Source organism: Camelus dromedarius, chromosome 30, assembly GCF_036321535.1.
Source record: "Camelus dromedarius isolate mCamDro1 chromosome 30, mCamDro1.pat, whole genome shotgun sequence".
Lineage (NCBI taxonomy): Eukaryota > Metazoa > Chordata > Mammalia > Artiodactyla > Camelidae > Camelus > Camelus dromedarius.
Window position 1 is genome coordinate 9275163 of NC_087465.1, and position 19716 is coordinate 9294878.

Genomic DNA, 19716 nt, shown 5'->3' on the forward strand with positions numbered 1-19716 from the left:
CAAGCCATACTGGGTGGTGCTTGAACAGGGTTGCACAGTATGAGACCATCCAGAGGCTTACGGAATGGGGGATACTCTCAGAAAGGGAGGAGGTCAAGGGAACATCCAGGGGAGAAGGAGGTTGTAAAGGGGGCCTACATATCTAGGTGATGTTACTCAGAAGCATAGTGAGGAGTGTCTGAGTCAGAGTTCCAAAGGGCCACGGCAGCTTGGAGTCTTATAACCACAAGGGCCTGTCTTACCAATGGCCAGTAGATGTGGGGTGAGGTCTTGCAGATACATAAAGCAGGAAGGCTCTAAATGGCTAACAATCTGCTTGTTTGGGTTGTTTTACAAATAACAATGTGTGAAAATTTGAGTTTGACACTGGCGGGCTTTTGAGTGAATGGGTCTCACCCTGCAGTAAAGAAACAAACAATGTAGGGGTCAATACAGAGGCATTCTTTGGCTCGTTTATATAACAATGGTTAAAAAGCTCTTGGTGGAATTAACATATAGTTGAAAGAAGAGAATATAAACATGAAAGATAACCAGGTTATCACTGGCTAGGTAACTTACACTAGTTCTCCCTTCTGCTGAGAACTAGCAAAACTGAAAGGAAAATTATATTTATATATGTACATCTTAAAAGTATTTGAGAGTAAAGATCACTCCTGACTAAATCATGTTATGGAGGAAGAAAAACTGAGAGGCTGAACAGGAGAAAGAAAGGAGAAAAAACCTGGACCCTGGCCCAGTAAGAATGGAAATCCTGCAATTCTATTTAGACTCCGAAGTGCTGCCTCCCAGGAGAAAGGCCAAAATGGAAGTAAACCGTCTGAGGTTGACAGTTACTTTGGTAGCCCTCCATAAGTCATATATCCCCTGGTATTTATACCCTTGTGTAATCTTCTTGAATCTGGGCTGGCTTTCTGACCTAACTTAACTAAAAGAACGTGGCAGAAGTGATGATTTACCTAAATCTTAAGAAGACCTAGCAGCTTTTACTTTGGCAATCTAGTTTCGACAACACTTAAGAAATAAGTGCTTAAGTGCTTACTGTTTTAAGCTACTAAATTTTACTGTAGTCTGCTACACAGAAATAGAGAATGGAAATACCAATCTTATGTGGACTGTAACTGAACTTTGAGTCATCTGGATGACTGAGAAAAATGGAATCTGAGTTTCTAATATTGGATTAAGATGATCCCAGTTGTATAAGTGCCTCCAGATACCTGAAAGTAGGAAATACAAATTCTCTCTGGTGTAACATCGTCTCAGTCCTCCAGTTATTCTCTAGAAGTTTTAAATATCTGGCACACAAAGATAATCAAGCACACAAGTCAAGGCAATATGAACAAGAATCAGCAGGAGTGAGACAACAGCAACAAAACTGTGGAAAACTCAAGTATCAGAATTATCACATACAGACATTAAAATATCTATGATCAAGAAGATAAAATACAAGATTTCACCTTAGGCAGCAGGTGACTTTCTTCTGGGACATGGGAAGAGCAAGTCACAGAGCAATGGGGAAATCTTTGAAATGGGAAGCAACAGAAGGTAATTGGAGAAAGCAGCTGAAAATATGCTGAGAGGGGAAAGGCAGCTGCAGACACAGCTATGCCATGGTGGAACTTAGTTCCCTGAGGTTCAGGGGCCAGCCTTTCCAAATGAGAAGGTCTTCTCTGACATTCCAACCCCATAGAGATAGACAGATTTGGCCTAAAGCGGGGACAACATGGTCAGAATCAGGTCTTAGGGATGACTCACAGACTAGCAGGAAGTGTAGGTAGATCTCACCTGAGTGTTAAATGGTGTGAGGAAGAGAACTGAGCATTACAATTCTTAGAATTATTCTACTGCTTCAAAATAGGTAGATCTTAGGAGCCTTTGGTAATTACAACTATAAATTCATGTTTATCTTATCTGCCATTCACTGAATTCTCTATGCATTTCAGTTGACATCTGTTATTGGATTTTGAAGTGGAAACTGGAGAATTAGAGGTCTTGAAGCGAATTCTAGTATTAGTTATAGCCATGCCAGATTAACAGTGACTAAAAGTATAGAGAGATTTAGAGTTAAAGGTTCATATTCTGATTGAATATCACTTTTAAGTATAAAATGAGAAATTATAAGAAAGATGATTAAAATGAATAGGCAATGTCATATTTAAATGAACTCCAAGCATCTCCTTTCATCCTAAATTTCATATGAGTTTTCTTGCTGTATAGACAATATCCAAGGGGGTAGGTCATCAATCAACTACCTCCTTGAGCAAGTGTATAACTTTGGCAGCTGCCTCTGCTAGCCATATTTCCTGAGGATTCCTCAGAGCCAAGACTATCTGCCAAGAGGAATCAAAATGCTGCTGATGACCAGGAATTGGATGTGTTACAAATGGAGGTGCTCCAGCCCTCTGAATTTGCCAACTCCATTGTTAGAGGAATATGATAAATGGTTGAGTGCATCTACCTTGTGAGCTGACAAAGATCCAAGCAACTTAAAATATGACAGGTTCTTCTGGCTAAGCCTTGTGCAGTGTGTACCAGTCTACAACTGAACCCTAGACATAAAGAAACATATGTAAAGAGGCATTTTCCAGGTTTTTTTTTTTTCTTTCAGGGCAGAAGTAACAGCCTTGTATTTGGTTTGGCTTAGACATGATCTCTGGAACTGGTAGGGGGAAATGCTGCAATTATATTCCAAGGTGCAAAGGAATTCCAGGAATACTGAGTCATTAAAATTAATGTGCTTAAAGAGTCCACCTGAGGCTTTTTGATGATGATTGTTGTATTATTAAAGTTAGAAAACTTCTTTCCTCCCCCCTCTAATTTGGTAGTGGGTCCCTTAAGGGAACAAACTCTAAATTTCAGCTATTGAAAGAGCCCAAGTTTTGTGACTGGAGCTTAAAAATGCTTAGGGAAGGAAACTACACAAGTTTATATCTATATATATAAATATATAGATATTTCTAAAAATAAGATAAAACAAAGAATTACCTATAATGCCAATGGTGTAGCTATAATCCTAGTTAGTTGTGGTTATAACTTTCCATTTTCTTCCTTATCTCTACTTATTTTTCCCAATATAAAGACATATATACAATTGTCTAGGTGTGTATGTGCATGTACACATGTATATGTTATATGTGTGTGTCTGTTTGTGCATGTGTCAAGGTCACCAAAGATTTCTATATAACTAAACCCAATGATTACATCTTAGTCCTCATAGTACATGAACTGTCAACAGCATTCAACACAGGTGACCACACTTGGATTTTGTTCACTTGGATCCCAAGACCCCATATTCTCCAAATTTTCCCTTCTGCATCATTGCTCTTTCTTTCTTCATCTCCTACATCAACTCCTACATCTTCTTCACCAACTACAAAGTTCTTCCTTCCCAAAGCTCAGTCCTTGGACTTATCTGGGACCCACTCTCCTGGGAATCTTTTCCAGTTCTATGGCTCTGAATACCATCTATCTGCTGAGAACTCCCAATTGTACATCTCCCAGGGTAATTTTCGTTTGAACTCCAGACTCATACATCTCTCTACCTCCATCAAACTTGGAAGTCTAAAAGGAACCTCAAAGGTGTCCAAAATAGGACTCTGAATCCTAGCAAACCATTCCCTTCTATCAAACAAAAACAAAAACAAAAACAAAACTCTTGCCAATTCATTAAATTGTAACTCCAAACTTTCAGTTGCTCAGGCCAAAACGTTGCTGCCATCCCTGATACCTCTTTTTCTTTCACATCACACATTTAATCCATCAGTTAGCCCTCAAAGTATATCCAGAATCGAACCACTTCTCTCTAACCATCCATCACCACATTGGGCCAAACCACCATGAACTTCCCCTAAAAGAGTCTCCTGCTTCTGCCTTTGTCCTCTCCAAGACTGAGTGATCCTTCCAAAACTAAAATCAGATCATACCACTTTCTTCTCAAAACACCCCAGTGGCTTTCTGCATCACCCAGACCAAAAGCCAAAGTCTTTACAGTGTCATATTAATAGTCTGTGTGCCTTACATTTTTAAATTAAAAATATATGCAAGGCAGCATAGTGCTCAGGATCCGACTGCTTATGTTCAAAGCCTGGCTCTAATTATTAGCTATGTGATGTTGGGCAAGTTACTTAACCTCTTGGTGGCTAAATTTCCTCATCTGTAAAATGGGATTATTGTAATGCCAATTTCACAGAATTGGGGTGAAGATTAATGCATTAATATTTATAAGATGCTTACAATAGTGCTGGCACGTAGTAGACATTATAAATTTAAAAAATAACAAAATAGGCATTTTGTGCTACTAGCACAGGATTTCATCATAAATTCTGCATGTAAAAAGCATGTCTCCAATAAGAATTTATAGATACCCTAAACATCTCTCAAAAGGATGAAAAATGTTTTGGTTAAACAAATTTCAAATGAACTGTCATTGTTTTAGTCTTTTTGTTTATTCTGAGTTCAGAATTGGAATGGATTATATACCATGATGTATACTTTTAAATAGTTTCGTACTTTTTAAGCATCCTGATGCTAAGCTACTAAATTATTCACGTACTTCCTAACCAGCAATACTGTAATTCCTAAAATAGGTGTGATATTTTTCAGTTTATTGTATAGATTGGTTTATAAGACATACATTTTCTGCTTTACTTACAGACTTTTATTAATGCATTAAAATGGAATGATTTTATTTAACCCTAAACTGATGAAATAAACAAACTTTAAGGTATATTCCTACATATACCTATAATGGGCATGCAAGGAGAATAAGTCATGTGGAATTTCCAGCAAAGAGTCATAAAATTAATTGACTTTGTAGAGATAAAAATACTACAGACTCAATTTTGAACATGGCTTTAATCAATTTAAATCTGTCTGTAGAGGGAAGTGAGGGAAAATCTCTAGCCAGAGTCTGACTTCATAGCTCAGTTCTTACATCCACTTCATAGTTTTTTAAATACCTGATTATAAATGAAGAATAAAGAATACTCAAAAATCACCACTCCCTGCCATACACACACACTACAACACAACACACACTCATATCCTTCTGGAATTGCTTTATGATCCACAGAGGAGAGAGGGCCTTACACTCACAAGTAAATTTCTACAGATTATTTGGAGTATGAAGACCTATTTGCAAAGAGGTCAAACGCACATTTGAATACAAGGTAAGTCACAATATTTGTTCATAAAAACAAAAGGGAGTTAGGATTTGTGAAAGGGTCATAATGTTGATTCAAGGGTGTATAAATCAGAGATCCTTTTTTTTTTTTTGACAGTTGAGTTTAATTATTAGAATATGTGCTGTGAAGTTGTGTTAACTGTGGAAAATTCTTCCACTTCTAAATGGAATTTTGGTGTAAACTGGTCCTGTTGCTAGAACTCTTAAAGGCCTCTGGATGTTGAGGTGGGCTACTGATGAGCTTCCATGTGAAAATAAACTTCCCATATTTGCCAAAAGCAAATGCAGCTATTGAGAATTCCTCTGAGGATGCGAGGGGAGAAGCAATACTATTATGTCTACACATTAGAAACAAGAGACAGCATTTAATGAAAAGTTGCTTAGTTAAATCAACATAATCGTGAAACTAGTTTAATGGATGTTCAAATGAATGTATAAAGGATGTACAAATGAATAATGCCCTTCTAAAATGTCATTGTAATTCTTATCAAATAACACTTTTCCTTACTTTTTTAATTTTAAAAGAAAATTGGCCTTGAAACACCATCCAGACAAGAATCCAGATGATCCAGGGGCCGCTGAAAAGTTTAAAGAAATCAACAACGCCCACACAATACTTACAGACATGTCAAAGAGAAACATATACGACAAATACGGATCACTAGGACTCTACGTGGCCGAGCAATTTGGAGATGAAAATGTTAATACCTACTTCATGCTGTCAAGCTGGTGGGCAAAGGTGAACTGAAGTTATTTTTTTCCCTTGAAAACAATTTCCTGGAAGATCATGGTATTATTCACTCTTTTAGATTCTATCTCAAAGAAAGGCTAACCTTACTATATTACTAAACACTTGTAAATAAAAAGAGATATCGCTTTGACCAAAGGCGACTTAAGGATCATTTTTGCTTTAGCTCATCAAATAATTATAAAACACAGCATGACTTAAAATACTTCTAGACATTAATTAAATTTGAATTTGAAGCTTCAGGTTAATTCTGACTGCCCTCTCTACACCCATGACTAATTAAGAACTGACTCATTGCTGAAAACCAAAAATAACTTATTAGTGTGACAACTGTTTAAAATTATTATAGGACAATTTTAGCCGTGTACTTTCTCCTATCTATAGCATAGGCTACATCAGCAAACACAATTCTCAGGAGAATGTGTGGTAATTATGTCATAGGTTCACATGGAGCCAGCTGTGAAGTAGTGGAGAAGGAAATGAGAGGGGAAAGGTAAGAATTAAGTAAGTAGTGGAGGAAACTGAGTTGGAGAGAAAGAGGAAGATGGAGAAAAAAGATATATGGTCAAAAAAGGGCAACATTTTTAAGGACTTAGTGCAATCAGAATTGACTTTTGACAGTAAATTTTGTGTAGTTTCCTAGGAATTCCTAGTATATGTTTGGTGATAGTTTATATTTGTTTATGAGTTTTAATATCCTTATCTTCTGATAAAAGTATATTTACATATGAATCATACATACAGCCTATCAGCATATTTTTTGGACAGTTCACATACATGTGATAAGTTCATGGTTCGCACATTTTGTGAAATCATATGAATTCACATTCACAGGTATTGTAATTAATACTTTAAAAAACTGCAGATATCTAAGGAGACAGGTGTCATGTCCAGTAGTACCCTGACTGCTATTTTCTTCCATTAAAATAAATCTTGCTAAATTGATGAGTTTTATGTATGCAGGAGAAGAGAGAATATGTTTTGTACATAAGCATGGAGAGTCTGCCACCAAAATCCTGTTTGCCTTCTGCAGTCCTTAGAATTCCTTTTCTTGAGGATAACTGGGATTCCCACTAAAACTCCCTTTCTTTACTGTTGAAGACTTGGGAGAGAGACAAGTTCTGCCAAGAGGATTTGGAACTTGGAATGAAAGTGTACATACTGCCAATGTCATTTATGATGATGGATTGAATGTTCATATTCATATAACAATATGAGTTTTTGTGGGCTTGCTTGGGAACCTAATCTCCAGGTATGAAACTATTTCTATGGGAAAGTAGATCTGGAGTTCTAGATAATTTACACATTAGCACCTGCTTGCATGTTGGGATATACCTGCATAAAAATGAGAATAGGTTTCCTTGCCCAGGAAGTTGACAAAATTGATCAAGATTAATATAGACAAGCAGAAGCTATTCAGTAGTGTAAGAGATATATAAAATAATTCTTGATGTGGGTCTTTAAAAATAAGGCTACAAAAAAATCTACCTTCCCTTTCTGCTTATGCCAAAGCCTAATTGCACAGTGCCCATCAGAGTGGCCTGGCACATAGTGATCATGTATTAAGCATGCATTGCATATATGAATTAGTGTACCAATTCAAAACTATATGGTTTAAAAATAATAGACACCTACTTGTGCCTTGTACTGCGCTAAGCACTACAAGGGTAAGGAAAGGTTATTTCTGTAATAGACAGTCTATAGGTGGAATAATTGAAAACAAAATAGTATATGAATTAAAGGAAATTTTCAGAGAAGAGAAAAAATATGGGAATGGAGTAGCAAAAAAAAAAGTAGGTAAAGAAAGGAGAAGCTTGTTGGGGCAACAGCTCAGGAATGCAGCACAGGAGGGTCTTGGAGGCAGTCGGTGAGGAGGAAGGCTTTTTGCAGTTTTCAGAATAATTTAAGAAACTTATGGATCTATGAAAATATACAGAATCCCTAGCAAAAAGAGTCTAGGTGTGAGGGTGTGACTAAATCTGCCTCACTCCACGCCACCCACAGACTGCACCCTAGAACTGAGGCTACAGTCAGATAGATGGAATCCTGGGCTAGGAAGTGGAGATGGGGCAAGTAAGGTTCATCAGTGATGAAGATCTCTACCTCAAGTTTGAAGATTTCTATCTTAAGAATGAAGAACTGCATTCACACACACTAATCTTTATCCTCTTTGCTCCCTCTATTAGATAAAATCTGCATTATGATTCAAAGATGCATAAATCACTTCCTTTCTATTTCAAATAACAGATTTTTAATGAAATCATAAACTTATTTTTCTCAATTAACAAAAATGAGCTTGTTTTCACTTCAGATAGGGTTGGGAAAGTTTCTTTTAATCTTTAGCTACGGCAAACTTCATGAGCAGACGTTATACATGCCTGTGGGGAAATCCTAGTGCTGTTCACTAAGAGGAGCACATCATTTGTTTATTACTAACCACTTTATACATTAATTAATTCAGTAGGTGCTTATTAAGTGTCCACCGTGTGCCAGGTACTACATTCGTAAGTAAAGGAGGGAGAGAAGGATGACTAACGTATAATTCTAGTGTCAAGAGGCTGAGAGTCTAATAGAGACAGAATTATAAACTGACCAATGTCGTAAAGTGTCAACAAAAGAAGATAATGGTGGACATCTGTATGGAGTATAGCTGGGGAACAAAGGAGACAGTAATTGTCCTGGGAAGGCAGGGATCAGGAAAGACGTCAGAGAGAGGCTCTTTGGGATAATTTCAAACATGGAGTGGAAGGCAGGGAAACAGGACGCCACTGAAGTGTCCAGAGCAGAGATGAGGGGATCTGCTTTAAAGCCCAATCAGGATAGAGACGAGGCAGACAGAGCAAGGGATCTTGAGGAGAGAGACTGCAGGACTTGGTGACTAAGAGAAATGTGGGGTGGTAGGAGGAGCTCTCAACAGCTTCTCTGGTGAGAATGATTCAGTGCTCTTGGTTAGCTCATTTGACCTGTACAGGTTATGTTTGTCTCTTTGTTTGTTGTTTTCGTTTGCTCTACTCTTAGTAATGATCGCCATGGCTTAAGGATAAAGAAGAAAATGTCATACTTCATTACTTTGACTGCAAGTCACTTGCTCCTGGCTTAACTTTTTTAGGCAAAACTTTATGAGGAATTTGTCTCCAGGGAAACTAAAAAGATAGTCCTTCATGGAATAAGGATGAGGGTGAATGTGTGATCTGTGAGGTGAACTGTGGTGTCCTCAGGTCTCTGGAGGTCCATGGGTACATACTTGACTTCTGGGATCTCCTGCACCCCGCTACACCTCACCTCTGTTTCGCTTTGCCTCTGTCTCCCCTAGACTCTGTTTGTCATCATTGGCCTCTTGACCGGCTGCTATTTTTGCTGCTGTCTGTGCTGCTGTTGCAACTGCTGCTGTGGACGATGCCAGCCTAAATCAGCAATGCCAGAAGAGGACTTCTATGTGTCTCCAGAGGATCTTGAGGAGCAGATCAAAACCGACATGGAAAAAGGTGGAGTAAGATGAGAGTAGAGTAGTGGGTGTCCCTTCATAGGCCTGGACAAGCACAGGTCCCATGGTGATGGCTATCACTAAAGTGAGAGACATACAACAACCACAGACTTTCACCTTTGGTATCTCTCTTGGAGAAGATGAAAGGACAGTTACCTTTACTAGCTGCAGAGGAAAGCAGAACGTCACACTAGTTAGAAAGAAGTCATGAAATACGCTGATAGCAAAGCCAAGCCAGTACAATTCAAAGTCTTATTACAAGAGAGTAAGCTCTGGGTTCAGAGAGGTTTGGGTGGGAGTGCCCAGGAGTAGGGGAACCAAGGTAGAAATTTTCTCCCAGGCAAAGCATTTCACCCTGTTACTTTAGGATCTCTATTCACATAGAAGGAAATGGAAATCAAGAAAAATCAACAACCCTTGACTTTTCTTCTTTTTGACTACTTGATAATGAATTTTGGGTAAAACTGGGAGAGGTTAGTCTTTTTAACCTGGAAATGCAGCTTCCTACCAAATCCACACATTCAGAGCTAGCCTCAAACCAGCATCAAGAATATTGTCCTATATAAATGGGACTCTTTGCTTTGCTAAACCACATCCACATGTTTGTCTATGCCTGGTCATGTATATTACTTAATTCTTCAAGTTCATTCTACCCAAAAATGATAAAGAAAAAAATGTAAAGATAAAATCTCACAGAATTCACATCACCAGGAACACTTCAAATTCTCTGGGAAATGCCTTTGATTAAACAAACGAGTGAAACCTGCCATCATCCTCTCTGTCTTGCAGCCATAATCCTCCTGTCATTTTCTCCTGCAGAATGCATCATTATTCCAGATAATAGACTTTATCACTAAGTCACAAAGAAGACTGGACAGCCAAATAAAAATTACTTGATAATTCAGTGACCCACAGTTGTCAGAACTGCTGAAATTCGGCATGGCGCACTTCTATGGACTATACTCTGAATCCTTTGATCACAATGAAACAGAAATTACATGACATCAGACAGAGCAAAGACTTTTTAAGGCTCCCACATAGTTTTTATTCCCTATCAAATGTGATGCTAAGTAACATCCAGTTATTACCCACCGTGACTCCAGCTTAAAGGAAGGAGTCTTCAACCATGTAAATCACACTTAGTCTCAGACCCTTCTAGAATTGGAAGATCAGAGAGGACAGAAGGGATTTTCCTGCAACCTGTGACCCCTTCCTTTGGGGACCCACTGGCTGGTCAATCTGGCAAACAGGGGGTTTGCCCCTATCATTTTTTATCACTGCCCCTGGAGCCAAATTGTGGGCCTATGGTGAAATACAATTGCAACTTTCTTTTGCTTTATTTGGGATATAAAAGGACAAATCTTTTAACAAGGGCATACAAATCAAAAAGAGTAATAAGGAAGCTATATTACATGTTAATGGGTTAAACAAAGATACATATGTGTAAACTCCTCTTCAGGAAAGAGCCAGTGACCCTGGCATAACTTGCGTAAGAATGACGAGCCCAGTGCATTAATCCCATCTGTTCTGTGAGGGAGACAAACTCTTATTAGATTGTGTCAGCTGGCCCCATTGTTCACAGGATCTCCCAGAACAACCATCAATCCAGTTCAGTCACTGACAGAAGATACAAAGCACAATGAGATGAGAGTCATGGTCATCCACTGTGTCAACATTATCTTAAATATCCATTGTAGTGTGGAAACCAAAACTAGGTGAATTGAACCTAGATATCCCAAACCCAGTGTTTCACACTTCTCTGAAAAGCCTCAAAGTCTTTCTTTTTTAAATTAGATAAAAGCTCCCCAGGTCATTTCAGTAGACCTTCTTTGCAGAAAATTTCTTATCTGGAACAAATTCATACTCATTGCCAAATTCTACCCAGGTTTCCTTCCTGTAGAGTGGCTGGTGATAAATCTATGTGCCTCTCACTGTTCTCAGTTCTGACACCCTAGAGATACCAATTTCATTACAGAGGTCAAATTCCAGACTAAGGAAATCATGATCCCATTTGACTGTGTTACTATTAGTCTTAACCAAAAGGAAAAGCTTTATTCTATTTCTAAATATTTAAAAGCATCTATGTAGAGTTAATCCAGGTTTTGTAGGGCCTGAAATTTATACAATTTGGGCAGTCCTTTTTAAGAAAAAGAATATAAAATTACAAATACAGAATTAGATCTGAAAGTGAATATTCAGAATGAAAATAGAAATCACAAAAGATTGCAAAGCTTAAAAACTGACAAATATCTTAAATATCACAAAATCTAGAAAAACAGCAATAATTTAATTAACTGCCTGGCATACGTCTATAATAGTTTCCCCCTATACTTTCTGGATGCATATTCTTTGATTGACTTTCCATTTAATAATAATTTCATAAAATCATTTTCTCTAGGAAGAATAGAAATATAATTGTCTTTTCTCTAGAATGGTTGATAAAAATTTGTTTTTTATTATTGGCAGATTAGAAATGTTTCAGTTTTACAACTCATTATTGACAATGTTGTCTAAATTTTTAGGGATTATTGTCAAATTTACAAAAACTCCTATCTAGTTTATTTCATATATAAGATGTAAAATTTGGAAGAATTTTTCCACAGACCACTTTTTGACTGCACATTTCAAACCATGTTGCCTCTCCATCACCCAATACTTCCAGGATCAGAGCCCACTGGACTCATTCATAATGTGTGACACCATGTCTGGCGTGGATCTTCATGTCCCCTAAGCAACTAAATTGGGATAGTGAGCTATAGGAGTTATCTCTAAAGCTATTCCTATGCCAGTATGGCTAGCAGTAATTATAGACAGAGTTGCTGCAAACCACAAAAACATACTCCACTAAATGCGAACGAAACCTGTCCCCAGCTCTGTTTTCCTTTACAGAATCCTCAAAATGTCCCTAGCTCCTCTGTAAACACTCATCAAGAAGAAAAGCATGATGGAGGAAAAGTCAAAGTGGACAGATACAGTGTTTGGTTGTGGTTAAAATATCTTTTGCAACTCTACAAAGCTGTAAACACAACAGGTCCTTAGAAAGAGCTATGCGGGTAAAGACACTTGAAGCTTAAATTTCATCATCTGTGCAGTAATTCCACCACTGCACTTCAGTCTAACATTTCGTTCTGAGAATTTATGCCTTACTTGTAGTTAGGTGCATTAGTTAGTTTCAAATTTTTACTACACTAATTCAGAGACAATGTAGTCTACAGGTAAAATTAATGCAAGTCAAGGCTTGGTAAAGGTGAAAAAGCAGATTCCAGGTGAATACTGCTTTCTGAACTGTGATCCGATTAATGGACTGTGGTCTCTTCTGTTCTACAAAAGAGTACTCAAAGTTGTTTAAGAAAACACATTTGAAAGGGGCTACTAGTCACTCAAATACCACAGTACTCATGACAAATGATAAACAGCATACATTAAGATTTGAGCCCACTAGAAGGCACTGATAAGACACTGGGGCTTTGAGTATTTTATTTCAGTGATTATGAAAGTGAATAAAATACGGCAAAGATTTTCTCATTTAGGGGATTTTTAATTATCTTATGTTGGGTCTAATCATAAAATCCTTAGGATTTTAAAGTAGGAAGGAATCCAAGGAGTCAACTCTCACCTCCCTACATCTTTTCCAGCAGACTGCTGACCAATTTCATTTGAAAGCTGCCAATGGTAGGAGGTTTGGGAATTTGTATGAAAATAAGAGATACTCATAAAAATTCAACCACCAAAGGAGGGTATAGATTCAAAAGTAAGATATATCAATCTACTGGCACCATCTCTCCAAAAATAACAGCATTTTTAAAATTTTTGTATAAATATGTATGGGGTTTTATTTTACAAAAATGTTATCATATCTACATATTATTTTTTGTTGCTTCTTTGCAGAGTAAAATTTTTGATGCAAAATTTATCAATTTTTTTTAATGGATTGTGCCTTTGATATCAAATTAAAGAACTCTTAGCCTAATCCTGTATCAGGAAGATTTTCTCCAATGTTTTCTAAAAGTTTTATAGTTTTATATTTAACACTTAGATCTATACTCATTTTTGTATAAGATGTAGTAAGATTTTGGTTGAGACTTTCTTTTTTTCTTTTTTTTCATATAGAGTTTAATTGTTCCAACACCATTTGTTGCAAAGATCGATCCTTTTTCCATTGAAATGTCTTAGCACCTTTGTCAAAAAATCAACTGGCCATATTTCTACTGGTCTATTTATGGACTCTATTTTATTTTATTGATCTATGTGCCTATCCCTTCACCAATAACACAATGTCTTGCTTACCATAGCTTTTAAGTAAGACTTGGTCAGCTAATGTGATTTCTCCAAATTTACTCTTTTTCAAAATTATTTTGGCTATTCTAGTTTCTTTGCCTTTCTATCTAAATTTTAGTATAAGGTTGTCTGAATCTATAGAAAAATACTGCTGATTTTTAACATTGGAATGGCATTAAGTCTGTAGATAAGTTTGGGAAGAATTGATATCATTGCCATTTTGAATCTTCCAATTCACCAACATGGTATATATATCTCCACTTACTTAGGTCTCATTTGATTTCCTTTATGAGAATTTTGTACTTTCTGGTATACAGAGATGGTACATGTTTTGTTAGAAAGATACCTAAGTATATCACTTTGAGGGGAGCTACTGTAAATGGCATTGGGTTTTAATTTTGGTTTCCAGTTATTCATTGAAAGTATTTATGATTATTTTTGTATGTTGACTTTGTATCCTGTGTTCTCGTTAAGCTCACATATTAATTTGTATGTGAGAGACAATCATGTCATCTGCATGTAAAGACAGTCTTATTTCTTCCATTCCAATCTGTATGCATTTTATTTCTTGATCTTGCCTTATTGCACTGGGTAGGATTCCCAAGACTCACTTTCTTGCTCTGCTGTTGCCATCCTGAAATTCTTAGCTTATTAATAAGTTTTAGCACATTTTCATATTGCACTGGATTGTGCATTTTAAGTAGTCAGTACAGTTACAATATTTCTTTGTATGAGCTATAAATCTGGATTTAAAACTTGATATTTACTGCTAAGGAATAGGACAAAATGCTTCTACAGAATAATACTCTGCTTTTAGTGACGAGGGAAGCTAACTGAAACGACAGAGTGGGGTGGGGAGGAGTGGCTGAAGCAAGGGTTTTATATTAATTACCCACCTAAATGCTATGCTACAAATTATACTGTGCTTAGAGAGTTGGCCTGTATATAAAGATTACAGTTGGAAATTTAGCTTTTAATATATGAGTATTGATTTTTAAAGAATTATGGTTAGCATTTCTTTTTTATATTATTCTCTCTGACTTTCCAGAAATGCCAAGATACAAAGTATAACAAAACTAATATGAGATGATCTTCTCTGTGGAATAAAAGTTACAGCTACTCAATACTTTATTTTCTCCTTATACTGAAAATGTAGACTGAAAAAGAAGAGAAAGAACAAGAGCTAATTAGAGAAAGATTTCTGATTTGAACTCAGTGACAAAACATCTCAAATTTCACTTTTAAGGACATGTTGTGGGACACTGTAGATATTTCTTAATACATGAAAATCCAAATTTGAAATATCAAACCATTTTCTTTGACATAAAGAACAATAGAAATGTTTTTCACCCGACTTTAGATAATTTAATAATCCTAGTTTTCTATCTAAAGCTTATGACTTTTCCTGGATATTTTTTATTAAGTGCATATTTCAAACTTGCCTACTCCTTGACACTAGCTAAGCCTAAGATTCCTTTTGATGCAGTAACAGGGTCCCAGTCTCTGTTTACAAGCAGTGGTACAGGGTGGGATTTGCTAGTAGAGAGGAGAGATTTGCTTGGATTACTTTGTCTCTTTCAACTATGTGAAAGAGTATGATCAAGCTTCTATCCTTAATAAATAAAGGGGGGAAGTTCAAAACACTTGTATCTTCAATATTCGCTGGCAACTTTAGAACTTATGAACTGATTCCCATCTCATTCTCAAAATAAAAATATAATTCCAGAAGGATTCTAGGAACACAGGGGAATTCTGTTACTCTTACGAATCAATCAGGAGCAAACAGAAGAGAAGCAGTGTCTTGGGAGGAGAGCCCATCCCATTGTTTTGTCTTGGAAAATTTGAAAATTGAAAGGTAAAGATAATGGATACACTTCCTTTCAAATGTTCACAAATTAGAAGTTCCACTTTGTGAAATCTTGAGTGTTACATTTAAAACAAGCTCATTTAGACCCTATACTCCTCTGTTGGATGAAGGCCACGATGAAGTCAGAATTCTACCAGCCAACAGGGCTTTAGAGACCATCTTGAGATAGAACCCCATTCTCTGTGTGTGTGTGTGTGTGTGTGTGTGTGTGTGTGTGTTTGTAAGGGAGACAGAGAAACAAGTTTCAAAAGCAAGAGCATAAATGGGAACCTGTTATCTCTGAACACTCTGGTAAAGCAAACCAAAAATACAACAAATAAATTCAATTTCTTTTTTCAAAGCTGAAAGCAGTGAACTGAAAACTCCCAGTTAAACCCTCAAAATTTCTTATGGAGTCATGATTTCTCCATTTTTTTTGAAGGAGAGGGAATAAAGTATCTAAGAGAGAAGATTTTACAGCATTGACCTTGGATCCAAAAATGTGAAATTCAATGCATAGAAAAATCTGTTGATTGCTTAACTCTTCTTGCTACTCACCTGGATGAAACCCAAATAAATTCACAGCCACTAAGCTGAAGAGGCCATATGGCTTGTAATTAGACTCGCTCTCAACCAAGATATTGAGACATTTATTACATGTGCTGTTCAGCATTCATCACACTTTACTGCCCAGAAAAAAAAGGCACAAAGGAAGAGATTAAATTCATCCTTCCTCTTTTCACCAACCCCCACTCAATCTTCTTCCTACCCAAACCCCTCAAATAAAAAGGAACTGATTTCTAAAAATAATTAATGGAAAACAATTCTTGAAATCAATCCAGAGCCCTTTGCTGCTGCTTTATATGAAAATATCAAGTAAGCATCATCAAGACCCTGGGCCAGGAGAGCAGGACCAGTGAACAGCTCAGAATACTACCCCAAAAGTAGCTCAAAATGGACCCAAAGTTTCTTTGATTTTTGCCTGCCAAGGTTTAGTGAACAAGATTTATCAAGATAGTCTTTTAACAGCAAACATTTATTGATCACTTAATATTTTCCTGAGACTATGCTAGGGGCTAGAGAAAAGAAAGACATGGTCCCTGCTGTCTTGGACCTTATAGTCTGGCAGAGAAGATGGGAAGACAAGTATCAAACAAATAACCATACAATGAGCTAGTTAATTTTCAGGTATAAGTCTGCCAAAGGAGAAGCACAAGGTCGGTGCTAGGAACACTAGGGAGGCCTGACCTGGATGTAGGTGAGGACAGCCTCCCAGAGGAAGAAACATTTAAAGCTGAAAACTCAAAGAATGAGGAGGAGTTAAGGGGTAGGAGACTATGGAAATTCCTCCAGAAGGAAGGAACCTTGATAGCAGCACAGCATTTGGCACAGTATTTCCCAATATCCTGAGGATAACATGGAAAATGGTGTTCTAGATGCCAGGCAAGGCAGGTATAGACACATTAGGCTGTTCTACTGAATAGTGTTATTAAGAAATTGAAGGAGGCAGAAGTTGTACATAGATCATATCTGCAAATAACCCCAAACTGGGATATACTCACACAAGGACTCATACAGTCAAAGTGAAATATGGTAGATGGAAAGCAGCTGGAACCCTGGATGGTTTGCTAGACAAGAGCAAGAGCAGTAGGATTTAACTAGGCAGGGGGGCAAGGGAGTTGAGGAAAACCCAGGAGTTCCTCTCAACAGAGCAAAAGTGCAAAAAGGAAGAGGAGAGGTGAAATATTATTCAGCCATAAAAGGAATGAAGTCCTGATACATACTACAGTGTGGAGGAGCCTGGAAACATTATGCTAAGTGAAAGAAGCCAGACACAAAAGGACAAATACTGTATGATTTCATTTCCATGAAATATCCAGAACAGGTAAATTCATAGAGGCAGAAAGCATATCGGTGGTTGTCAGGCCTTAGGGGGAAGGAAGAACAGGGAGAAACTGCCCAGTGGGTACTGGGTCTCCTTTTGGGGAAATGTTTTGCAACCAGATTGAGGTAGTGAGTTGTACATTTAGTACATTGTTTATAAATTGTTCACTTTAAAAAGGTTAATTTTATGTTATATGAATCTTACCTCAATTAAAAATACATAAAGTAGAGGAGAGGGGTACACGAAGATTTGACTACAAAAAGAAAATACGTGCCCTTTCTTCAGAAAAGGAGGAGGTTTTTTGTTCCCTACAAATTCACCATGGCAGGGAGTGGAGGGAACCACAGGACTAATCAAAGCATCGGTATTCACAGAGTGTGGGGAAATGGGAAAGTTGATTAAAAGCCTTTTATGCCAGCCACCTCAGGAGCAGTACACTGCTAGTGACTAAGACAGAGAAGGGCTTTGGAGTCAGCCCCAACTGTTTTGGTTACTGGTTGAGGTTTGGGGGTAATTCACTTAACTACTTTATCTGTTATTGTTTTTCTTTATTAAATAAAGACAAATACTATGACTTGACTACTACCATTACCTTTAAGTTCTTTGCTTGCTGTTCCCAATTTAGAGGTAATTTCTATCTTAAATCATTTGTAATCATTTTCCTTCTTTTCTTTCAGTTTTATTGAGATATTTAATTGACATAAAGCACTGTGTAAGTTTAAAGTGTACGGCAAAATGACTTGACTTACATATACTGTGAAATGATCACCACAATAAGTTTAGTTAACATCTATCATCTCATATAAATATAAAAAAAAAGGAAAAAATGTTTTTTACCTTGTGATGAGAACTTTCAGGATTTACTCTTTTAGCAACTTTTAAATATACCATACAGCAGTGTTATCTATAATCATCATATTGTATATTATGTCCCCAGTACTTATTTATCTTATAACTGGAAGTTTGTACCTTTTAACCACATTCATCCAATTCCTTGTCCCCCCACTCTCTGCCTCTGGTAACCAAAAATCTGAACTCTTTTGCTATGAGTGTGAGTTGTTTTTGCTTTTGTTTTTTCAGATTCATATATAAGTGAGATAATACAGTATTTGTCTTTGTCTGACTTACTTCACTTAGCCTAATGCACTCAGAGTCCAGCCACGTTGTCACAAATGGCAGGATTTCCTTCTTTTTTATGGCTGAACAATATTTCATTGCACACATACACTACATTTTCTTCATCTATTCACCTGTTGATGAACACTTTGGTTGTTTCCACCCACATCTTGACTACTGTAGTGTATAATCATTTTCTCACTATTCTTTTTAGTATTATAACTATATATATTTATATTCCTAGTAATGCTTGCTTTTGCATTTTTGAGCTTTAAATGAATAGACTTATACTCAACAATTATCCTTCAACTTCCTTTTTTAAACTCAGCATCACATTTCTGGAATTCATTTGTATTGTGATTGTCTTTCATTTATTTTCACTGTTGTATAATACTCTTGTGTGAGAACATCCCATAATTTATTTACCCATTCTACTGCTAATGGCTATTTGGGTAGTTTCCACTTTTTGCCATTACAAACAGTACTATTATGAATGTTCTTACTATGAATGTCTCCTGGTGAATGAGTGCTAGAGTTTTCTGGGTATATACATAAGAGTGGAATATCTTAGTCAAAAGGTATGCATCTACAAGTTATGAGATAACACCAAGTTGTTTCCCAAATTGTTGCACTAATTTCTGTTAGCTAATGAGAGTTCCTCTTGCTTCACATCCTTGCCAATGCTTGACATCACCAGACTGTAAATGTGTGGCAAGCTGGTGGATGGGATATGGTAAACCATGGTGGTTCTAATTTTTATCTTCTTGATTACTAGTAAAGTTGAATATCTTTTCATAATCTTACTGGTCATTTGGGTTTTTATTATATCATCTGCTTTTCTCTTTGTTTTTTTTTTTTTAATATTTGGGTATTGATTATGTTTGTTTAAAATATATTTTCCCAGTTTGTGACTTAGTGTTTCACACTTTATGGTGTCTCTTGATAAGATTCTTAATTTTCATAAAAATGTCTCATAAAAATTCTTAATTTTAATGTAGTCAAAATGTCAATCTTTGCCTTTATGGTTAGTGATTTTTTTGTTTTGACTAAGAAATCTTTCCCTATCTCAAGGATATAAAGGTGTTCTCCCATATAGTCTTCTCAAAGTTTGATGGTTTTGCTTTTCACATTTACATGTTTAATAACCTGGGACTGATTTTTGCAAGTGATATGATGTAGG

The 19716-nt window shown here is 36.7% G+C and overlaps 1 protein-coding gene across 2 annotated transcripts in view; it reads left to right on the forward strand.

Annotated features, from left to right (window-relative positions):
• DNAJC5B (DnaJ heat shock protein family (Hsp40) member C5 beta) overlaps positions 1-19716 on the forward strand; it is a 77285-nt gene that overhangs the window by 54615 nt on the left and 2954 nt on the right. For both annotated transcript variants that reach the window (XM_010987309.3, XM_010987246.3), the window contains 2 exons: positions 5705-5918; positions 9241-9412. In XM_010987309.3, the coding sequence (XP_010985611.1) occupies positions 5705-5918; positions 9241-9412 (386 nt within the window). The remainder of the gene's footprint in view (positions 1-5704; positions 5919-9240; positions 9413-19716) is intronic.